Source organism: Mastomys coucha, unplaced genomic scaffold (genome assembly GCF_008632895.1).
Source record: "Mastomys coucha isolate ucsf_1 unplaced genomic scaffold, UCSF_Mcou_1 pScaffold8, whole genome shotgun sequence".
Lineage (NCBI taxonomy): Eukaryota > Metazoa > Chordata > Mammalia > Rodentia > Muridae > Mastomys > Mastomys coucha.
In genome coordinates, this window is record NW_022196914.1 from 59,551,563 (window position 1) to 59,575,131 (window position 23,569).

Genomic DNA, 23,569 nt, shown 5'->3' on the forward strand with positions numbered 1-23,569 from the left:
AATATATCTGCTCCTAGAAATGCTCGCTGCTTCTTACTCTAGTGAGCAATTTCTGAACTAAAAAATGACAAAAAAACAAAAACCAGAAGGAACAGAATGCAGACTTAAGTGGTTAATATGGAAGCCTCTGTTAGAGTCTGATGAAAATCATCCCTTAAGAACATGCTATTCGAAGTTACCGCATAATTTGTATTACAGAGCTGGACATAGCTCTGGTTTACAGTGGATACAAGTCTTACAGTTATAAGTAGCTCAGAAATACCTCTAACTCTAGTTTCAGGGGATCCTGTGCCTGCTGGCCTCCCAGTACAGGGAATCCTGTACTTTTATGCACAGACATATACATAGAGGTACACAAAGTGATCGAGGAGACAACAAATTATGTTAAGAACTAATTTGTACTTCACAGCAAGGACATGCCAGAGGTTTTGTCATTTAATGGTAGCAGAGACTTGGTAAGGATTTGCACTTAAGCCCAATAACAAAAAAGGAAACCTAGGTTCTTTGGGTTTTTCTCTAAACTGAATTAGTGCCATTGCTTACTGTAATAGTTTTCATTTCTAGGACCTGGATTTAAGGGAAAAGCTCTTTTAAAAAGTCTCCTCTAATTGTTACAACATGATTGTGCATTTTATTTCAGTTTGGGTAGAACAAAAGTACCAATTTCCAATAAGTTTTGGGTAAAACAAAATTCCGGCCCTTGAGTGACAATTCATCTTTGAGCCATCCTAACCCAGTAGTAAAGTAGTAAGTTCCTGGGTCCTCCCTCCAGCAGTATAGCACATACCCATCCCTAGGCTCTACTGGTGCGCTTGCATGGCTGTCTCACAGGCTTATTCCTCTAAACTGAATTAGTGCCATTGCTTACTGTAGTAGTAGTTTTCATTTCTGGGATGTGGATTTAAGGGAAAAGCTCTTTTAAAGTCTCCTGTAACTATTACAACATGATTATATATTTTATTTCAGAATATTGATTTTTGCCAAGGTTTTAATATCATTTAATAATTTTAAATGCTTTTGTATTGTTCTTTTCAAACTTCTATCTTGAATTGAAGAGCTGGTTGCAGTGATGTTAACTCACTAAGTCACTTAGCTAGGTGTTAAAGGGAGCTGCTAGGCCAGAGACAGAGAAATTCAGTAGTTAAGAGTACTTACTGCTCTTGCGGAAGATTGGAGTTTGGTGCTCAAGCTCCAAGGAGGCTTATAACTGTTAACCCCAGAGGCTCCAGCACCCTCTTCTGGGCTCATGCAGTCAAGACACTCATGCACATAAGCAAAACTAAACATTAAAAAAGAATCGAGCTGGAATGAATGTCTTCCTATTTTGGGTCCAATGTTTTTAGTACTCTAAATTCCTTTGGTTCATAGATAATAAGTACAATCAATAAAAAACTGTAGCCTGTTTGATTCTGAACTCATTTAAACTTTGGTTTAAATGCCGGCATACATAAACGATGGAGACGAAGCTGTACTGGCCTTGCAAGGCAAATAATGCTCAGCCAGTCTTGGTATTTATTGAGTTATTTAAATAAAACATGCCAGCATCAGGTAAGCTATTGCTTTTACTACATGTAGGGGACTGGAAGACTAGAAGGATAACAACAGGAAATACTCTTCCTGTGAAACAGCTGAAATTGTTAAGTCAATAAGAGAGATGGTCCAATACTTTTAGACTCTGTTGTCCATATTTATAGTGAGCCATGCTGGTACAGTCAATATGAAACCAAGCTGATTTCTAAGAAAACAACTTGCTAGCATACGGGGATAACTACTACGTGCCATTTTGATGACAAGCATGTCATCTGATTGTTAGATTGCTCTGAAGTTGTAACTGAAACAGCCCTGTTACTTCTCACTTATATCCCAACCTATCCTCCAGTACAATGTATTGATTTGGTATTTTACCATTTCAAGGAAAACAGAAAAAGGAGCACAGTGATATAGTCACTCTGAAGAGCTAGATGAGAAAATGTCCAGAGCAGTTTCAAGAGTAAAATAAAATGGTTTTTTTTAAAAAAACCAGTAAGCAGTTAGAAATGCAATTAGCAGTGTGCTGCCCTAATCATCCACTTGTTTGCTGAAAGCCCACTCAAAAATTAACAGGGGCACAACTCAGTAACCATTCAGCTACAGGAGGATGGACAGAGTGGAAAAACACACAAAAGGAAATTATTTCAAAAGGCTTTTTTTTTTTTTTTAACACTTTGTGCATCATGTTTTTATCTGCATGTATGTACATACACCACATGCGTGCCTGGTGCCCAAGGAGATCATAAGAGGATATGAAAAGCCTTGAAACTGGAGAGACAGTTGTGAAGCCCCATGTAGGTGTGGGAACTGAACCAAGGCCCTCTGTAAGAGCAGAAAAGACTTTGACTTTTTGGGTTTGGGCTCCTGGGCTGACCACTGTCTGACCCCTGACTGCTGGCCTGTCTTGTTTCACCTTTTCAGGAAACTTCCTGAGCAATGGTTTCACTTTCTGAAATGCAGCTGATGAAAGGTCAGAAGAGGACATAAAGTGCCACAGTACTGCTCCTTCCCTCACACTGTGCTTCCCCAGTAAAACTGTCACTAACATTCCAGATTTCCCCACCGCCATCTGCCATCTACACCATCAGACTATAGGAAGATGAAGAATACACACATTAGTTGTGTATTATCAAAATTCTTTCAAGAATTTTCAAGAAAATTTTCAAAATTCTTTCAAGAATTTTCAAGAAAAGTGGGCTCTTCAACTTCTCATTTAAATGGGGAGGGGAGTGTTTGTGTGGTTTGAATGTCACATTAAAACTCATTTTCCAGAGGATAGCAACACATGGTTCTCTGGAGAGTGAAAGGTTTCCTACTATGACACCAGTGTTAGGGCACTACTTGTTTCCCAAGATCCTTCCCATCTCCTGCATTTCCAGGGAGTACATTGATAGACAAACATATGCTTTATTTGGACAAATGTGAAAGGGACTACAGTGTGGTGTATATCAGTAAAACTGATATACTCTTGTAAGAGCAATACAAAACTAATGCTATCTTCACATAGACACAGGAAAGCATTGCGCCTCACTACTAAGTAATACATGTAGCAATGAAGTAACTTTTTAATAGTTTCGCAATAACACCCTATGGAGCCAAGGTATGATAAGCATATGTTAACCAAGGTGGACTAAAACTTACACCATCTACTAGAAATAAACTCAGCGTGTATGAACCTTAGACATCCTTAGGTTTGCTCTCTTTGTGGTTATTTTTCTAAGCTTGTATTCTGAGATTATTAAATACAGAAAAGGGTTAACTTAGACTTATCTTTATTCCAGGATTATTTCTACTAAAATGAATCTACAGGTAAGAAGCATAACATTTTACTAATGAGCTACAACAGAGCCAACAAAAAGTTGGTTATTTCTGTGATGACATGAAATGTCTGTGCCTCAGTGGTAAAAAGACGACAGAAGTTGCATTCACAGCACAATCACAAATATACATAAAGTACTTGTATGAACTGAGATATTCTCATAACAGTAATATATAAATAACTTTATCTGTAAAAAAAATTTAGAACCAAAAGACAGTACATAAAAGAAAATTCACAAGAGGAACTCCAGCATTACACAATCTCTCCCCCCGCCCCAGATACACACACACACACACACACACACACACACACACACACACAGAGAGAGGACTGGACAGAAACCAAAAAGTAAGTAAGTTATCAAAGTGTTGGTGTCATAAGGTATTTTTCTTAAAACATTTTAAAACTGCGGGTTTATAATGTTTGTAATGGGGCTGGAGAGATGGCTCAGCAGGTAAGAGCACTGACTGCTCTTCCAAAGGTCCTGAGTTCGGATCCCAGCAACCACATGGTGGCTCACAACCACCCATAATGAGATCTGACGCCCTCTTCTGGTGCGTCTGAAGACAGCTACAGTGAATTATACTGGAGCGAATGGGGTGGCAGAGGTCCTGGGTTCAGTTCCCAGCAGCCACACACATGATAGCTCACAGCCATCTGTACAGCTACAGTGTACTCATATACATAAAATAAATAAAATAAATCTCTAAAAATAAATAAATAAATAAGATCTTTAAAAATATATATATAATGTTTGTAATGAAAAGAAATCAATCTTCCCATGGTGTCCTTGTTGGAAGTCATCTGGAGCTAGGGCATAGACTACCCCCCAACCCTCAAAAATATTCTAGTTCATGATATAATGTTCCCATTCAAAGCTGTGACTTGAGTCACAGAGCTTAAATGTGTTAAGCAGAGCTGGTGGGATGGCTCAGTAGTTAAAAGCACTGGCTTGTTCTTAGAAAAGACCCAAGTTCAATTCCTAGTAGCCCCATGGCAGCTCACAACTATAACTTAGTTCTACATGCTACACAGGTAAAACACTAGGAGGTTCAACTCTCATACAGACATACATACAGGAAAAGACCAATTTAAATAGCCATTTTTTAAAAAATGTGTTAAGGTGCTGGAGAGCTGGCAAGCACTAAGGAGCAGGGTCTGCCTCCCAGCATATGTGTCATGTAACTCCAGTTCAAGGGATCCACACATCCAGCACCCTCTTCTGGTCTCTACCAGCATACCCAGACACAGAAAACACTAATGTAATGAAAATTAAAAATAATTTTAAAAGGACAACTATCTACAAGGCACAAAAGCATGAAATACAGACTAAACATAGAAAGAAAAATTGAAGGTTATCACATTTGACAAGCCAAGTCTTTGGGGTTAGTGAAACAGCTCAGCTGTTAGAAGCACTGTTGCTGATGCAGAGGACCTGGTTTTGATTCCTAGCACCCATATTGTGGCTCACAACCATCCCGAATGCAGTTCTAGGGGATATGATGCCTTCTTTTAACCTCTAAAGGCACTAGGCACATGCATGTGAAACACTCATACACATAAAGTGAAATAATAAAATATCTTTTAAAAAAAGTCTAATGAAAGCAGTCAAGTCTTAGTTACCTATAAGATTCATGTACTTGGAACCACTTTCTCCCAGATTATGGCACTGAAATAAGTATATATAATTATCTTTTAAAAAATCTTCAAAGGCTTTCTTCCCTCATTCTAACTCCTCCCATATCTTGTTCCACCTCCATACTGATCCAAGTTTAGGACCTTTACATCTCCTAAAACAAAGAAAAACAATATAAAACAAAACAAACAAATAAAACATAGAGTCTAAAAAAAAATCTTCAAAGGAATGGAAAAATAAAAAGTGAACCACTGACTCCACTAGAATTCTATCAGAAAAGCTGTTTTATAGTTCAAGAGGCCAGGTCTCAGAGAAAGGCTGAACTGAATATCAGAGGACAGCAGTAACTGGAAAGGTCACTGTGGTAGCCATTCTGACTCGGTGTGGCACCTATTTAACAATGGCATCAGAAAAAGAGTTTACTGTTCAGACCTAAACATAAAGTATCCGGTAAAGAAACAGAGAGCAGTAAAGCTGCTTGAAATTTAACATAAGAACCAACACCAAGATTTTATCGACTTTCAAAAGAAATAGCACTGTGCGCGCCTGTCAGCGATTCCTAAGTTCTCAAGACACCAGTGTGGCCAGGTGGTGGTGGCACACGCCTTTAATCCCAGCACTTGGGAAGCAGAGGCAGGCGGATTTCTGAGTTCGAGGCCAGCCTGGTCTACAGAGTGAGTTCCAGGACAGCCAAGGCTACACAGAGAAACCCTGTCTCAAAAAAAAAAAAAAAAGAAAAAAAAAAGAAAGAAAGAAAATGCCAGGTGGGAAACCACCAGCAAACAACTCCAGCATGGATTGTGAGCAAGTAAGACAAATTCTCAAACAAAAACAAAACAGACAAAAGCTACCCAGAAAAGAAAGCCTGTGATTCTACACTGGGTTTTGAGACTTGTGTAATAGTAAGTGAAACAGATTTTTAAGAAATTATAACTACAATATCTAGGGAAAACTTATGTAGTGATATATTTCAAGAAACTAACTGAGCTCATCTTCAAATGACAAACTGTCAGCGGTTGCTCACCTGAAGGAGTTAATGGAGTAGCACTTGCTAAGAAAACAGTTCATAGAACATTGAAATCATTTTTTAAAAACCTTCAGAAAACAACAAATGAAAGTGCTCACAATTTAAAAAGTGCCGCTGCTAGAGTCTGCTCAGTCAAGTTAGTTTACCCTGGTTTAGAACTCAAGCATGGTGCCGGTGTCCGCATCATCTTCTGAGTGGATAAGCACTGGAGACTACATGCACTTACAGCCCACAATTATTGACTTTTTTTTTTTAAAGATTTATTTATTATTATATGTAAGTACACTGTAGCTGTCTTTAGACAACACAAGAGGGCATCAGATCTCATTATGGATGGTTGTGAGCCACCATGTGGTTGCTGGAATTTGAACTCAGGACCTTCAGAAGAGCAGTCAGTGCTCTTACCCGCTGAGCCATCTCGACAGCCCTTATTGACTTTCAGAACAAGTAGCAATGTAAGCACCTTGCATCAATTCCCTAAGTCTTCAAGACACTGACATGTACTAGTAAAACTGCCGCATGGAAAACCACCAACAAAGATACATGGAGTGTGAGGCAATGCCTCAAAGGACTCACCGTTCCTATCACAGCAAGAACTGCATTTCTTATAAAACTAATTCCTAAACTTTTCCCTAGAGAAGGGTGGGGGCATGGACAGTGAATCTGCGGAAGGAACTGTGAAGTGATCCTTCAGTTAAAAACAACTGCTGGCAGCAACCAACTCTAGCACGTAGTTAACAAAATGCATACACCTTTTAAATTCTGGGTATATATGTATGTTTGTATGTGTACCTATATAGACAGACAGACAGACAGATAGATTTGAGGTTAGAATCCTCAAGTGCTCTCCTTTTTATGCCTTCTCCTTTATTCTGCTCTTCGATCACTTTTGTTAAACTCTGACATGGAAATACTATTTTAGCCTTTTGATTCAGTACTATTTAGGCTAAAACAAGATTCCAGAAAATTTTCCTACCCTTACAGAAATTCCACTGTTTCACATCCTTTATTTATTTGAGCAAAAAATTTGGGCCAAAGGGATGATGGCATTTGAGAAGGGGATCCAAACTCACAGTAGAGCCTGTCCGGAGCTAGAGCTGACAGCCATTTTTAACCCAAACGGCCTCCCCTCCAATAGTCTCTAAGTCTTCTGGGCAGGAGAGAGGTTGCATTTCCAGACTCCACTCTCAATCCTCTACACTATTAGTAACCTCTGAACATGCTGCACCAATTAAACTCTTTTGGCTTATTTTTTCACATTAAAAAGCAACTGAAGGCTGAGCATATGCCTTTCGGCTTCTAGAAGTAAAACTTTACTGACTGTAAATAGTGACATATAAATCATCATCATACATGCACAAAAGTAGCCTTGTTTCTTTCTTTAAGCTGCAATTTTCCAAGCCCCTCCTACCATCCAGAAACTGCTATTCTACTCAATCATGCAAGTCATGCTATGGAAGATGCTACTCGGAGCTACCTGTCACTTGGTCCTATTTAAAACTATACGGGCTCCTGGAGGAGGCACAGGGCCGCGCTTGCCTGGGCTCATTCCTTATACAGTCACACTGAGCAGGAAGAATACTGCTGAGCTGGCCATGGTGGCTCACTGTTTTAATCCCAGACTGAGGACGCAAATACAGGAGGATGTCTATGAGTTCCAGGTCAGACTAATCTACATAGTGAATTTGAGGCCAGCTTGGTCTACACAGTGAGTTACAGGACAGGCAGGGTTACACAGTGAGAACCTGTCTCAAAAACAAAAAAGAAAATGTACTTTTGAGCTGAAACAGATTAAGTGGTTTCTGTTCATTGGTTTGGTTTTTTGTCTTTCTGTTTTTTTTTTTTTTTTTTTTTTTTTTTTTTTTTTTTTTTTCTGGAGACAGGTTCTCTCTATGTAGCCCTGGCTGGCCTGGAACCCAGAGATCTGCATGTCTCTGGCTCCTTAGTGCTGGGATTAAGTGTGCACCACTAGGCCTGCCTCAAATCCAGTGTTTTAATTTTATCCAGATACTAACTGACCTTAGCACAAGAGGATTAATCTTATTTTATAGAGGTTAGGGTTAGGGTTAGGGTTAGGGTTAGGGTTAGGGTTAGGGTTAGGGAGAATGGCTCAGAGGTTAAGAACACCTGATGCTTTTACAAGACCCCTCCATAACTCCAGTTCTAGATCAGAAACCCTCTTCTGACCTCTGGCACGAGACGCACATGGTATACATATATACATACAGGCAAAACATTCAAATACTTAAAAAACAATAAATTTTAAAAGGGTTAAAAATAGAATATACTGCTCTGCAGTGGTGGCGCACGCCTTTAATCTCAGCGCCTAGGAAGCAAAGGTGGATAGATTTCTGAGTTCAAGGCCAGCCTGATCTACAGAGTGAGTTAAAGGGTTACACAGAGAAACCCTATCTCGAAACAAAACAAGACAAATAAACCAAAAAGAATATACTACAGGCCTAGAAATACTGTAAAATGTATTAGGTCATGTATATGGGAGTTCTGGCTACATGTATGCCCATGGAGGGCAGAATAGGTGTCAGTTATCCTGAAACTAAAGTTATATCTGGGTGTGAGATCTCATGTGCATGCTGGGAATTAAACTTGGGTCCTTTGCAACAGCAGTCTGTACTCTTAACCAGTGCATTGTCTCTCCATTTCCTGATCTAGAAACTTTTAAAATACCACTGCCTCTGATCTAAATATTTCTTTGTCTACTCCAAATAATGAATTTTATCTTTTTTCTATGTACTGTATGAAAGGACTCATAGTATAGGCCTCAAGAACACTCTGTTCAGCTCTGAGTTCTGGCTCTGATATTTGTCAGTCATAGAAAAATAGTGATTGTAGAATTAAGTTTAAGAATAAAATAAGATAGCCAATATAGTACCTTATAGCTTATAGGTTGTTATGAGGGTAAAATGGCAAAGCACCCCCCCCTCAACTTTCTCTCTCATTTGTTTTTCAAGACAGGCTTTCTCTGTATAGTCCTGGCTGTCCTAGAACACTCACTGTAGATCTGACTGGCTTGCAGAGATCCACTTGCCTCTGCCTCTTAAATGCACCACTACTTCCTGGCTCAAAGTTCTGTCTTAAAATACAAAAAGAAAAAAGACCTCTTTTCTAAAAAAGTGTTAACAATTAGATATAACACAAAGGTCTGGACTGCACTGCATACCGAAATAAAAACACAACCAGTGTACAGAATGTTACCAAAACAATAAACTTTTCTGTGCATTTAAAAATTCCCTCATAAATATCTTAAGACTACAAAAAGGCCGCTCACCTGACTCATACCCAAGTGTCTCTACTCCCCTCTACTTGCAGAAATGTTCCAAAACTGCCACCACAATTACCGTCTTTCCTCCTCTCCTGGCCTCAGCCCTAGCACAGTGCAGAACAGAGGGACCACTTCCTCACCGCAGCTGTGCCTAGGCTCCACAACTCCCTTTATCTCACTGTTGCTGTTAGGCTCCTTAGATGACTCACTGCCCCCTAAACACTGTAGGACCTCTTCTTTTCTCCATATCCATAATTTGTAAATAGCACACTGAATTCTGGACTCAAATATCTAATGTAAGACATATCCCTGTGTCTATGAGACAGCCATCTCATAATCAGGTAGGTGAAACAGAGAAATCTGTTTTTGTAGCTCTGATGGGTTGGAACTTGCAATCTGCCCACAAGACCTGCCATTGCAAACTAGCCCTGAACAAGAAGTTTTGACTCCCTCTTTACCCTCACAGCCTGTCATCACTAAATGTCACTAGTTTTCACCCTGTTGTTTAGATCAAAGCATTAAAAGGCCATCCTTGATTTTCTAAAACACCCACAGTGCTGTCCAAATATACCTGCATATGCGCTCTCATCAAACCGCCCAGTTCAGGGAAGTCCAGGCACCATGCTTTCTAAGAACATGACCTGCTACAACAATTTCCAGGCCTCCATTTTTATTCCCTTACAGCTGGTTGAGATAAAGCAGCTAAGAAAGCCTGGTGAACCCTGTAATTAAGTCCTACCATAGGAGTTTCCAGTCCTCTGGTAGCCTTCAGGGCTGTAATTTAATCTAGGTCTGCCCTTCTCCGAGTGCTTTACTGCCTACCTAGTTTGCCATGTTTCAGTCACATCTGTCCCTTGCTATGTTCAACTTGTTCCTATTACTGGTCTTTAGTTTTGAAATCTCTCTCCCAAAATCTCCCACTGGCTCCTCCTTCCCATGACCAGCCTTCTGACCACTCTTGACATTTTAGAAAGGCAATGTCCTCCTCTTCCTCTCCACCCTACTGATCTTTTTCTTCTCACTGCTTTACTTTTTTAAAGTATCTATTTCATTATTTTCCTTTTACTTCATTAAAAAAAACCTCCAATAAAAAATTAATATGACTCTTTTCATTGCCAGGAAAAGAAAATAATATGAAATTCAAGCTCCCTAAAACCATCTCCCAAAATACTGGTTCCCTTCCCAGAAGCACTCTGGGATGTGCTTTTGTATTATCTGTGTAAAGTTCTTTTTTGTGCATCTAAACATGTAGAGCATTTTATTTCTGCTCTGTAACAAATCACTCAAAATGTGCCTTAGCTTCCCTAGTCATTGTCTATAGAAAGTATAGTTCATAGATTGAATGACCTACAGTATAGGTCACTGATGAATACTTAACCTATTAAGTTTTAAACCAATGAAAGCCATTTATTCAGCTATTTTACTGGGTATACATTCTAGGGTTTCTATAACTATACGTTTTAAAATGAGACTGAAAAGGGACAGAGCAATTAGGAAGGGCTGGGACTATGTTACAGAATGCTTCCCAAGCATATGTTCACTGGGTTCACTCTCTAGCACATCAAAACAAAAACAAAAACAAAAAACAAAAACAATAAAAATGAACACTATCACAGATGCCTTGCATGCTCTTTATTTTACATCCCTTTAAAAAGTAGTATCTGAACAAAGACTTAGAGGTAAAGTCACTGAGCCAAGCAGGTGAAGGCTGCGGACCCTATAGATGGTGGAAACAGCATGGTAAGAAAGAGACAAAGGGTCTGCAGGAAGTGAGGCCAGGAGCATAAGGAAAAGGAGGAACAGGTTCAACAGATCAGGCAGATCAGCTCAGTGTAGAGCCTAGCTTTACTCTGAGCATCAGTTAGGAATACTTGCCTATGTACAAGCTGCTATAACAAAATTACAAATTAGCTAACTTAAACACAGTAGCAATCTCTCACCATCTGCAGGTTAGAAAATCCATGTTGGAATCTGGTCAGGGCCATCTTTCTGGCTCATAGATAGCTCCTTTTTGCTGTACCCTCCAAAAGACATCTTTTTAAAAATATATATATATTATTTATTTATTGTGCATTGATATTTTGCCTGCATATATATCTGTATGAGGGTGTCAGATCTCCTGGAACTGGAGTTACAGGCAGTTGTGAGCTGCCATGTGGGTGCTGGGAATTGAACCTAAGTCTTCTGGAAGAGCCAGTTATTTTAACTGCTGAGCCCTCTCTCTATCTCCAAAGAACATGTTTTATGAAGAGCACTACAACTATTCATGAAGACCTGACTCGCCTAATTTAATCACTAAAGTCCCCATTTCCAAATACTATCACCATGGGAGTCAGGGTCCCTACATGAGTTTCGGGAGGATGCATGTTTTCAGACCACAGTAGAAGCTACTATGGATGGAATGGAACAGTAGCAAGGGCTGTAATGATTTGTAGCAGCTTTGCTTTGGGTAATGAACTGAAAAAAACAAAACAAACAAACAAACAAACAAAAAACCCACTGCCTGGAGAGGCCAAGTAGAATGGGCAGAGCACACAGCAAGCACTGCCGACAACGAGCAGGCTGCAGGAAAGTAGCTGGGACCAGGGGACAGAGGCAGGACGAAGCATGAGTAGCTAGCTCTTCAATGTATTTTGAAGATACAGAAATCAGGCTGACCTAAAAGAGTGGAAGTGAAGTCCAGAAAAAAGCCACAGTTTCAGAAGAAGGCAGACTGTGGAGAGCAGCATCAGGCACAAAGTTTAGGACTAAGCTTGAACATTTAAGTTCAACAGCTACTATTAGACACTAAGGTAGAGATAACGAACAGGCAGTTACATCAACAAGACTGGATTAGAAAGGCTAAAGATACATATTCTGGCTTTGTTGACATTTAGAAGACATTTCAAACGGTAAGACTAAGAAGAGGAAATGTGGATGGAGAAGCAAGGCTGGCAGGACAGAGGCCAAGAGCTTTGCAGCACTAAGACATCAGTGAAAAGAAAGAACAACCAGCAAAGCTCTTACAAGGAGCCTGCACTGGGGGGGTGAAGAGTGAGCACGCTAACCTGGAAGGCAAAGAAGCAAGCTTGTCAAGATGACGAGGAGGAAAGGTCTGAGACAGATGTTGCCAGTATAAGTTGAGAACGAGGAAAACCACCACAGGCATACCCGAGGAGCCATTGGCTAAACTGGTGGAGGCAAAGACCTGATTGTAGAAAGATTAGGAGAATCCTGGAGGAGCAAAGTTGGTAATATCAAGTGTTAGCAATTCTGCTGAAAGAAAACAAACTAGGAGAAGCAAGCGCTGAAGTGGGTCAATTCTTACGGTAAGAGAAATACAGTCATCCCCTCTGAACAACAGTTCTCCAGTTGTCGATTCAACTGAGGACAGACTGAAGATGAGGGCAATTAAAACCTGTGTCTAGTAAACATGATTCAGACTTTTTTATTTCCTAAGCAATACAGTAAAGATAACAGCCATTAACATAGAATTTACATTCAGTATTATAAATCATCTAAACATAATTATGAGTATAGGAGAGTGTATGTAGGTTCTGTACAAATACTTTGCCACATTATAAAAGGGATTTGTACATCTGAAAATGTTGGTACCCTGGTGGGGGAGGTCCTAGAAACAATGCTTCACAAACAATGAGATGACTATAATAGCATGTCTTTCTGCTTAGAGAAATGATTTCATAATGAAAATAAGCCAGACATATAGTGGTACACACTTGGGAGGCAGATGCAGGCAGATCTCTGAGTTCAGGGTCAGCCTGTTCTACATTGCTAGCTAGGGGGACTACACAGTGAAACTGTGTCTCCAAAACCAACCAACCAACCAACCAACAAAAAAAAGAGCAAATGTATAATTCTTATTTACAAGATGAGTGAAAAAATTGCAAGGAAAGGATAGGACTGCTCCTAGGTATGGCGGAGGACAAAGTTTATTGTTGATAGAAAGGAGAGTATACACTGGGAGAGTCCAGAATGCTCATAACCTTGAGTCATTCGAGAAGAACCAGGTGCAGCAACCAAGAGGGCAAAGGTACAAAAGGGGCGGGTAATCAAAATGGCTGGACAGGTAGGGAGGGACTGAGGGCTGCCAGAGAACCTGGCATCCAGGTCTACTTTGTCTTAAGCAGATGAGAGAAGATGGATCCAGTACAAAAACAGACAACAGGACTCTAAGGTCACAGGCAGGAGACAGCACACACTAACACAGATGCTTGTAAGTTCCTGGGGATGGCAGGAGTGTGGACATTTTCTTCACATTACTTCAGTTTTCTTAGGAAAGTAGAAAGCTCTAGATCATGAGCTTGAAATGAGGATGGGAGAAGATCATGAATATATAAAAAAAGAAGCCATGAAATCATCACTTAGTAGTAGACAGGAAATAGAGGAACACCAGGCATCATGCAGGCAATGAAATTTATGGTCAAGTGAGGTTATACAATTGAGTTGTACAATTTATCCACATACAGGCTCACAGAAGCAAATGAAAAACAAAGCAGAGAACTGGTTTTAAATGGGCCCTTAGTTCTGCCAAACAACAAAAATAAGCAAAGAACAAGGAAAGAGATCCAAAATTCCATGACTAACCATGGAATTTAAGCTGAGTGAATGCCATGTAAAACAGAGTGAAAACAAGACAGCAAGTGGCCGGGAGACAGTGATGGGTGTGGGGTGCTCCTCTAACCAGAAGCTGGTAGGGGAGGGGGCTAAGGGCCTGGGCATAAACCACAACCACAACCACAAAGGCAGGAGTAGCAAGCGGTCACAGGCTGGAACACCATGCAATGGTAACTACAGAAGAGCAAATCATTGGCTGATATTACTAGGAATTACGTGCCCTAAGGTATTAAAACAACCCATTATACTCCTGTTGACTTCAATATACAAAGAACAGGTAGTACTAGAGACAAAGAGGTATGTAGGCCTTTATGATATAACCTAAGGCTGAGGATCTGGGGAGAGAATAGTCTAAAAGCAGGAAAGAGACTTCAAGTTGATATTCCCACTTCTAGGAAATATGAAAAATTATGCAAAATCAACTAACTCAGGTACAACTGTGCCAGGTTCCCAGAAAGACAAGAAAGGAGGCCCAGGCACAGTGGCACATGGGAGACAGAAGTAGGACTGTGAGTTTTAGAAGCAGCCTGAGATACAGGGGAAATGCCTAAATAATGAGAAAGTAGATGGACAGGAGACGATGACTGAGAAATAATGTATGTGCTGAGTGGCTGGAGAACTGCCATAGCATTTAAGAGCACTTGTTTTTGCTGAAGACCCAGGTTCAATTCCCAGAATGCATATGACACCTCACAAGCTTCTATTAGTCTAGTCCCAGGGAATCCAAAGCCCTTTCTGACCTTCCCTGGCACAGGCTTGCACATGGTGCACATATCCGCATACAGGCCAAATACTCACACAAATAAAATAAATAAATCTAAGAAATATTCTTAAAAGAAAAAAGACTATGTTGAAAGGGCTAGGGAGCTGCTGAGGGCCCAGGTTCAGCACCCACAGGGTCACTCACAACAATCCCTAACTCTAGATCCAGCGAATCAGATCTTTTGACTTCCTCAGGCACCAAATATGTACACATAAAAATAAGATAAATAACTCTTAAAGAAAAACACAAAAGTATTCTGAAAGTTCTTTTTGGTAGGTAGACAGTAAACCCCAAAGGACACAAAGGTAAGAAGAGTTAAGATGGGGAGGTGGGCAGCTGATGCAACTGTAAACAGACATGTTGCAAATCTGAGAAATGAAATGCAGAGGAAGGCTGACAAGGAGCTGAGAGCCTCTGCAGGTACTGACAAAGACATCCATCCTCACACCTGACTTACTCCTCCTGTTAAGAAATGGAAGCTACTATGGTAAAAATGGTTTTACTTTAAAATACCTAAGTTGGGTGTGGTGGCATATACCTTTAATTCTAGCACTTGGAAAGCAGAAACAGGAGGATGTCTGTGAGTTCCAGGCCAGTCTAGTCTATGGAGTAAGTTCTAAGCCAGCCACGGCTATACAGAGAGACTGTTGCAAAAGAACAAGAATAAAGTAATTGGATTGTTTCCCTTTTTATGTATTTCATAATTTTAAAAACCCATTCTCTTCTTGATGATTTATACAAGTAACGAACATGTTTCATTTCAAAATTTCAATTGTTCATGCTAGTGTAATGCGAATTAAAATACTTGAGGCAAATCTGACCACACCAGTTAGTATTGTCACTGTCTGATACTGCTTTGCACTACAATGGCAAGGCTAGTATGGGCCAGAGAGTAGAAAATATCTATAATCTACCATGTATAAGAAAAAGCACAGAGCTGATCCTATGCCATATAGGCCCCTGACCTGCTCGGTGGGCCAAGAACACAGTGGGTGCTTACCTGGTGCATATCAGGGGATGGGCTTCTACCTCCCAACGCTCCAGCCATGCTCTACTCTCTGCATGGACAACACCACACCTGTCAGCCTCTAACTGTGCCTCCGGCATCCTCTGCTTACAGATCTCTCCACAACTACACTTGACAGCCAGCCTAGACCCAAGCAATGACATGTGCCCTTTTCCAGTTGAGGGAGCCTACTTCCAAGAGCTTACGGCTTTAACTTACTGACTTCTGACAACCGCGTCTCTTTATTAAATATTTTTCTTCTCTTATTAAATATTGGTGTTATGTGTGTCCAGAGGACACCCTTGTGTGTCAGTGCTTCACTGCTGAGTATATCTGGGTAACTAGCCTGCAAGCTTCTGGTGAGTCTCCTGTCTCTCTGTCATATCTCTGTAGGAGAAAGCTGATTACGGGGCTTCACAGTGTTCTGGGATCTGAGCTTGCTCATTTTCATGGCAAGTACCTGACCCATGGAACCACCTCCTTAACTCAAATATTTTCAAAAATGTTAACTCCTAATGGAAACAAATGAAAGTGGCTCTGTAATTCTATGTTCATTTTTTAATGATGTGATTGTCGCCGTCTATTGTTAAGCATTTGCTTGCAGAAATACAACAGTTACAACATTCAATTATTTTTCTCCTACAATTTCTTTGTTAGTAAAGACAAAAGTGGCAGGAAGGCCCTGTGTGTCTTCCTGGGATAGCCCTTTGGTGGGCATGAATAAGGGGAAATGGCACTATTTCACCAGTGTTTCTGTCAGCTATAAAATGCAACCCAAGTGCATGTATATGGGGTTTGCTTTCCTTCTGTTTCCAGCATGAAATCTTCTATTCTTTTTATGTTAAACAGCACTAGTTTTCTTGGCTTATTTTTCCATTAATACTTTCATTTATTTCACCAGTAATGGGTTTCATCAAGTATATTTTTCAATTCAATTACTTAATGGCCCTTTAAACTTCTCTTAGTCACTAAATTTAATCAAATTTGTGATTTCTTTGGTTTCCTTTCTCATTTGTTGGAGAGCTTTACTAAGAATGCTGAGCCCACATATTCTTGCTACATCCATTTTAGAATCCAGATGTCTCTATATGTATTATATATCTCTATGTATACAATTATATTTCCTCCAGGTAAAGGGTTTTTTTTTTTTTTCATTTTCTAAAATGTGGAAAGTTTAGGCCTACCTGGTTTAATTTTGTAACTTAACCATTCATTACTTCTAACTCAACTATTTTAACCAGTGTGGCTTATAGGCTACAGGTAGTCACAAATAAGAATATTTTAGAAATATATATTACATAGAAATATACAAGTAATATCTTTTACATAGACCTAGATTCAGAGTCAGGCTTGCACATCTAGCCTTTGTGAAAAATGCATCTTCACCTTTTCCCATCAATCAAAGGAAAGTAATTTCCATGTATAACAGAACTATGATGATGAGAATTATGATATGATATATACCAGATAGATGACTATAGGTAACTCCTGACACACTACAATGGAAAGGAGTACTAATTCAGTCCTTCTTCCCCTTTGTCTCCTATCAGTAGGTGCATTAATATTATGCTGCTTCTATTTATTTCATATACATCACCAAATTCCTTCAAGCAAGCCTAGCATAGTAGTGAACATCTATTATCTCAACACGGGCATGATGGCAGCAGAAGGATAGAATCTGAGGCTAACCCTGAGCAACAGAGAGGCTGTCTTAAAATAAACCAGCAGCCCTAATGCTAGAGGCTTGTAAGTATAAGAGTTTAAGTGCTGCCTGGACTCCAGTGAGCTCAAGGCAGCGTTCATAATTTAGTCCATCTTCATCATGAAGCCTGCATGAGGTCATGAACTCAATCTCTAACACTACTCACACAGACAGTAACAGCAATACAGATCAAACCACCACCAAGAGCAGGGCAGAGTGGTCCACACCACCAATCCCAGCACTCAGAAGGCAGAGGCAGGCAGACCTCTGCAAGACTGAAGCTAGCCTGGTCTAGTGTTCCTGTATAGCCAGGGCTACATAGAGGGACCCTGTCTCAAAACACCACCAAGAAAAATAAACCTGCTGTTAAGATTTTACTGCTGTAAAACAGGCATCATGACCAAGGCAAGTCTTATAAGGATAACATTTAACTGGGGCTGGCTTACAGGTTCAGAGGTTCAGTCCATTATCATCAAGGCAGGAATACGGCAGCATCCAGGCAGACATGGTACAGGAGGAACTGAGAGTTCTACATCTTCATCTCAAGGCTGCTAACAAAATACTGACTTCCAGGTAGCTAGGATGAGGGTCTTAAGCCCATGCCCACAATGACACACCTACTCCAATAGGCCATACCTATTCCAACAGGGACATACCCTCTAGTAGTGGCACTCCCTGGGCCAAGCATATACAAACCATTACATTCCACTGCCTGGCTCCCATAGGCTTATTCAAACACATGAGTATATGGGGGCCATATCTAGCCATAACATAATAAAAAAGTACATTTAGTCCAACTTCAAAAGTCCCCATAGTCTATAGTGGTCTCAACAATGATAAAAGTCCAAAGTTAAAAGTCCCTTCTAAGATTCATCCAATCACTTAACTTAATCCTCAAAGCAAGACAGGAAACCAACTGGGCAAACTCCATATTCTGCATCTCCATGTCTGATGTCAAAGCAATCTTCAGATCTCCAACTCCTTTTTCATCTTTGTTAACTGCAACGAAGTCCTTTGTCCTGGGCTGGTTCCACTCCCCATTAGCAGCTTTCCTCAGCAAATAGCCCACAGCTCTGGCATCTCGAACATCTTGGGGTCTCCAAGTCAACTTCAACTTCACAGCTTCATGTTTCAATGTCTGAGGTCCACACATGAACTTCTGGACCCCTCCAAAGAGCTGTCATCATTTCTCCAGCTCTGCCCTCTGTAGCACTCTAAGTTCAGGTTGACCCACTCCAGTGATGCAGCTGTTCTTGGTGATCAGCCCATGGTACTGGTATCTCCAATACGCTAGGGTCTTTGGCTGCAGCTAGGCCTTACCAATCGCCTCTCATAAGTTCTCTTCATGGTGCCAAGTCTCAACTCCTTTGCATGACCCCTTCAGTCCTGTGCCATTAACTGCAACCAAGGCTGCACCTTCACCAATGACCTTCCATGGCCTCTGACAGTGCCAAGCCTCAGCTTCTCTTCATGACCCCTTCTTGCCTTCAAAACCAGTACCACCTGGGTGACTCTTATATATTAGCAAGTACAACTACAGCATGACAGAACAGCCTGGTCCACAAGGTATAACCTTGGCTATCTCTGGAACACAGCTTCTTTGTGCTCACAGAAAACACTTCCCAGAAGATTTCACCTCAGTGATACTGACTTCCAGAAGCTAGGACAAAGCCCACGCCCAGTGACACACCTACTCCAACAGGGACACACCCTCTAATAATGCCACTCCCTGGTCCGAGCATATACAAACCATCACACTTGCCTTAAGCAAAAGCAGCCTGACAATATGAATTCAGAAATTTGAAAGATACCTAGCATCATAATGAAACATCTAAAATGCAGTTAATTGTCTTATGTGCAGTGCTTACATAACTACAAAAAAAAAAAAACAATTAAAAAGTCTTTAAGGCGATGGTGGCGCACGCCTTTAGTTCCAGCGCCTGGGAGGCAGAGGCAGGCAGATTTCTGTGTTCGAGGCCAGCCTGGTCTACAGAGTGAGTTCCAGGACAGCCAGGGCTACACAGAGAAACCCTGTCTGGAAAAACCAAACCAAACCAAACCAAAAACAAAAACAAACAAAAAAACACTTTAATTATGAGAAATTCACACAAACATTACATATTCATAAAAAACAAACAATATTAGATAGCTTAAGAAAATGCTTATAGCATGTCTTTGTTTAAAACAAAAGCAGAAAATTTCTTATGCAATAAAATTTCAACAGTGTAAATATACACATTTGTAGGAAATACACGAAAGGGCTTATAGAAATTACTGTACCATCTTGACTCAAACTCTTCACACCAAGAGCCACCTGTCTCCTTTCAGTACCAAGTTCAAACAGTTCCACTGTCACTGACTGCCTTTTAGAAATAAGATGTGACCACCATTCTTGTATGGATTTTATCTCAGAAAAATTTGAAGGCAAACACATGTGGAGCATGCTTTTAATCCCAGCACTGGGGGAGTGGGAAGGGAGAGCAGAGGTTCTTCACGAGTCCAGCCAGGTCCACAAAGTAAGTTCCAGGCCAACCAAAGCTATACAGTGAGCCCTTGTCTCAAAAAAACTATTTTTTTTTAAGACAAATCTCCACCCTCATTTCCTGTTTTAATAGTTCATTTGAGCATGAAGATGCTTGAGAGCTAATATTCTTGCTCATCACACCAACTCCAGCACTTCTAAGAACAGTACCTAGGCTAGACCTGTCAGAACCACACAAACGCTTTGAGAACCTCCCTTCACTAACCTCTACCTGCCTAACCACAGTCCGCCCACTCTCACACACCTCCAACAACAAATTCACTCCTCTATCCTGCTAAAGCCTTCCTAACACTAGCCAAGAAGGACCTCCCTCATCTTGTGAGAAATTTCACTCCAACCCTTCCTTTTTGAAGAGGCACGATTTTGAAAACATCACCAGTTACACTCAAGTTTGGCTCTCTCAATCTTTGCAGGTAAGCATTTGGGGGAAGGGTGGAGGAGTGGAAGTGGGCCAAATCTTTGGCATCGTATACCACATTCTTTTCTTTCTTTCCTGTTTGTTTTGTTTGTTTGTTTTTGGAGACAGGGTTTCTCTATGTAGCCCTGGCTGTCCAGGAACTCACTCTGTAGACCAGGCTGGCCTGGAACGCAGAGAACAGACTGCCTCTGCCTCCCCAGGGCTGAGATTGTATCTTGCAAAGAAAGGCAGCCCCCACTGCTCTCTTCCATTTATACTGGTTAAACTTACTTCATGTGCAATTTGATTTGGCTTCCTTAGAACCTGATTTCTTTGCCTAAGAAAAATGCTTGCCAGCATGGCTAACAAACACATGAAATTCCTGTAAATATAGCATATTCAAATTTCAACATAATTTGTTCAGTTTTGAAGAAAACTGAATGCACACAATCACTTCAACATAAGTAAAAAAAAATAATCATGAAAACAATGACTATAACAAATATTGATACTGGGAATAGTCACTGCTAGGATAATATATTGTTTAGACAAAATTCTATTCTGTTCATATTATAATATGGCAAAAAGGTTTTTAGGAATTGAGGGAGAAATACAAAAATATTTTCTATAGGTCTTCCAGTGGGAGGAATTCAGTAGCCAGGGCAGGATGGAAAAAGCACAAGGCTAACGGAAGGCCGAGGCCCACTTCAGAAACGGAAGACGAAACATTCATAGTGCAATAGTTGTACGTACACCGACTCAAATAAAAGCCGAATTGCCAAACCACTATTCACCCACACATTGCAAGTGTCAGGGATTTTAAACGAAATCTACCACCTCTAAACTAGTATTTTTTCCTTTGCAGTTGCAAATTTCCACACAGAACAGCCATTCTCTAGAATCACTGGGACGCAGGGTTGTGGGGCAGTAAAAATCATCACTTCTCCCCCAAATCCAAACCGTCCACTACTTACTTCATTAAGTACACTTTCTCACCACACTTAAGTGAAAGTTTCGATTAGGAAGACTCAAACCCAGCAGGTACTTTCGGAATCCTAAACACATCTGAAGGTGCCCATTGCAGCCAGACAGGTCAGTTCCAAATACTGATTTCACCGAATATTTTGCATTTTAAGAAGTGTCTTCTCTTTAGGGGGAAAAAGCGCCGCTTACGTACTCACTGAAGCCATCACTGTTTTAGAGCAGGACATACTAAGCTTCTTCATACAATCTCCCCAATTAGTGGACAACCTCCAACTTTGTTTCTACCAGTTACAGCAGCTGGTTCGCGACTGGCATAACAAAGTGAAACTGTAAACAATCCCTGCAAACCCCACGTGATTTAAAAAAAAATTAAACACCGCGAGATCATTTCTAAGAGGAAGAAAGCCTTTCTAAAAACCAGTTTGATTGCGGTGGCGGGTCTGTTCCTCCGCTGCCGTTCCCTGTGGCGTGGGCGGACAGAGGCAGACGTGCAAAAACCCACAGACCTAAGCAAAACCTGTAGTTATAAACATTAAAATTACGTGCACAGGTCGCGAGGCTAGCAGGCCCTCAGGGGAGACGGGATCCGCTGGCTGCAGAAACCAGAGTGTGCGAGGCTCCGGGACAAAGACCGGCGACCTCGGGCCCTCGCACCGAGCGGCCTTACAGGCACCGTGGCGGCTCGCCCCGCCGGCCTCCCTCCAGCCGCAGGACCGACCTCCCGCCCCGAGGGCGCCGCCTGCCCCGCCAGGGACCCGCAGGGCCCCCGCCCGGGACGGCAGCTGTTGGGCTTAGAACCGCGCCGTCGCCGGCGGGCTCCAAACGGCCAGGCCAGGTCCAGGAGGGCGGACAGCGGAGCTCGGTGCCCTCGGCACGGCGGCCAGTCTGAGCTCGCTCGGCCGCTTCCGCACCTCCGCCCGGGGCCACGCACCCTCACGTCCACCTACCCGGTCCCACACCATCCCAGAGGCCTCCGGCGCTCGGGCCTTTCTGCCGAAGCGGCGCTGCCTCCTGTCCGGGGCCTGAAATGGCTGCGGAACAAAGAGAATCCGGGCTCGGGCGAGCGCCGGTCCGATTGGCCGGGGGGCGGAGCCCGGCGCGGGAATCTTCGGCGGCGGTCGCCTTGGTAACGGCGACGGGGCTGGGAAAACTGCGGCCTGGGCCTGCGGGCCTAAGTCGGGCGGCGCGCAGCAGCGGTTTCCCCCAAGCCCGGGTCCTGGGGTCGAGGCCTCGGCCCCGCGTCCGCCTCACACGTTCTCGCGCCCGCTGCAGCCCCCACAACCCAGCCTGGGGCTCAGTCGCGGCCTCCACTGCCCTGCCCGAGTGTGAACGCCCAGATGCAGGGCCCTTCCGGCAGATGACGTGCCCGAAGGACACTGGTGTACCCCCGGGAGGACCGCGAAGCCCAGAGCCTTGCGACACCCAACGGGCCGCTCGTCCTACAGTCGACTGTTCCAGCTTCCCAGGCACAAGGCAGATGGGTGTGGGCGGACGGCTGCCCGCTTGATAAGGCACGGGCTTCTGAAAATGTGCACTTGTAGCGCGAAACTACCATATAAACCAAATGACAAGATTTAGAAAATCAGGGTTTACTTCTCTGGGTATGTTTCTAATATAAAGCTAGTTCCTTGAGCTTAAAAATAATAAGCTCCTCTCTCCCTATACAGCCACCATGAGAAAGGTACTGTAATTTCAAGCTAAAAAATGTTTTAAAATGGGAGAGGGAGGCACTTTTAAAGCCAGTTGAAATGATGGTAATGGATAGATGTGAATTGTTCTTCCCTGCCCGATTATTTCTACACAAATTTACAATGTATGAGTATTTTAAATGTGCACAGCAAGGTCCTGATTTCCATGGGTGAGTGGCCAGTGATAATTACCTTCACATCAGCACTTTTAACTGCCTTAGTGTTACATACTTCTTGTTTAGGCAGTTCTTGTTCTTCATCACTTTACAGGTGAAATTATAGTACCCAATTCTCAAAAATGCTAAATATTTGCATATTTATTAAGAAGCTTAAAAATAAGCTTTAAAAAGCTTAAAGGTGGCACACACCTTTAATCCCAGCACTTGGGAGGCAGAGGCAGGCAGATTTCTGAGTTCCAGGATAGCCAGGGCTACACAGAGAAACCTTGTCTCAAAAAAAAAACAAAAAACAAACAAAAAAAGAAGAAACAAAAAAACAAACAAAAAAAGAAGCTTAAAAATCTTCACTTGTAATACTTTTTAGTGTTACAATTAGTTTAACTCAAAGTTTGAGACCAAAAG

At 41.7% G+C, this 23,569-nt stretch overlaps 1 protein-coding gene across 3 annotated transcripts in view; it reads right to left on the bottom strand.

Annotated features, from left to right (window-relative positions):
• Positions 1-22,388, bottom strand: part of Tnpo1 (transportin 1) — an 88,772-nt gene extending 66,384 nt beyond the window's left edge. Inside the window, exon 1 of one of the 3 annotated variants that reach the window (XM_031360417.1) lies at positions 22,248-22,388. In XM_031360417.1, coding sequence (XP_031216277.1) covers positions 22,248-22,262 — 15 coding nt within the window. In that variant the 5' untranslated portion in view covers positions 22,263-22,388. Of the gene's footprint in view, positions 1-21,493; positions 21,597-22,247 lie in introns of those variants that run through there. The other 2 variants (XM_031360419.1, XM_031360416.1) reach the window with 2 other exon arrangements.
• Between the last annotated feature and the right edge of the window lie 1,181 nt (positions 22,389-23,569).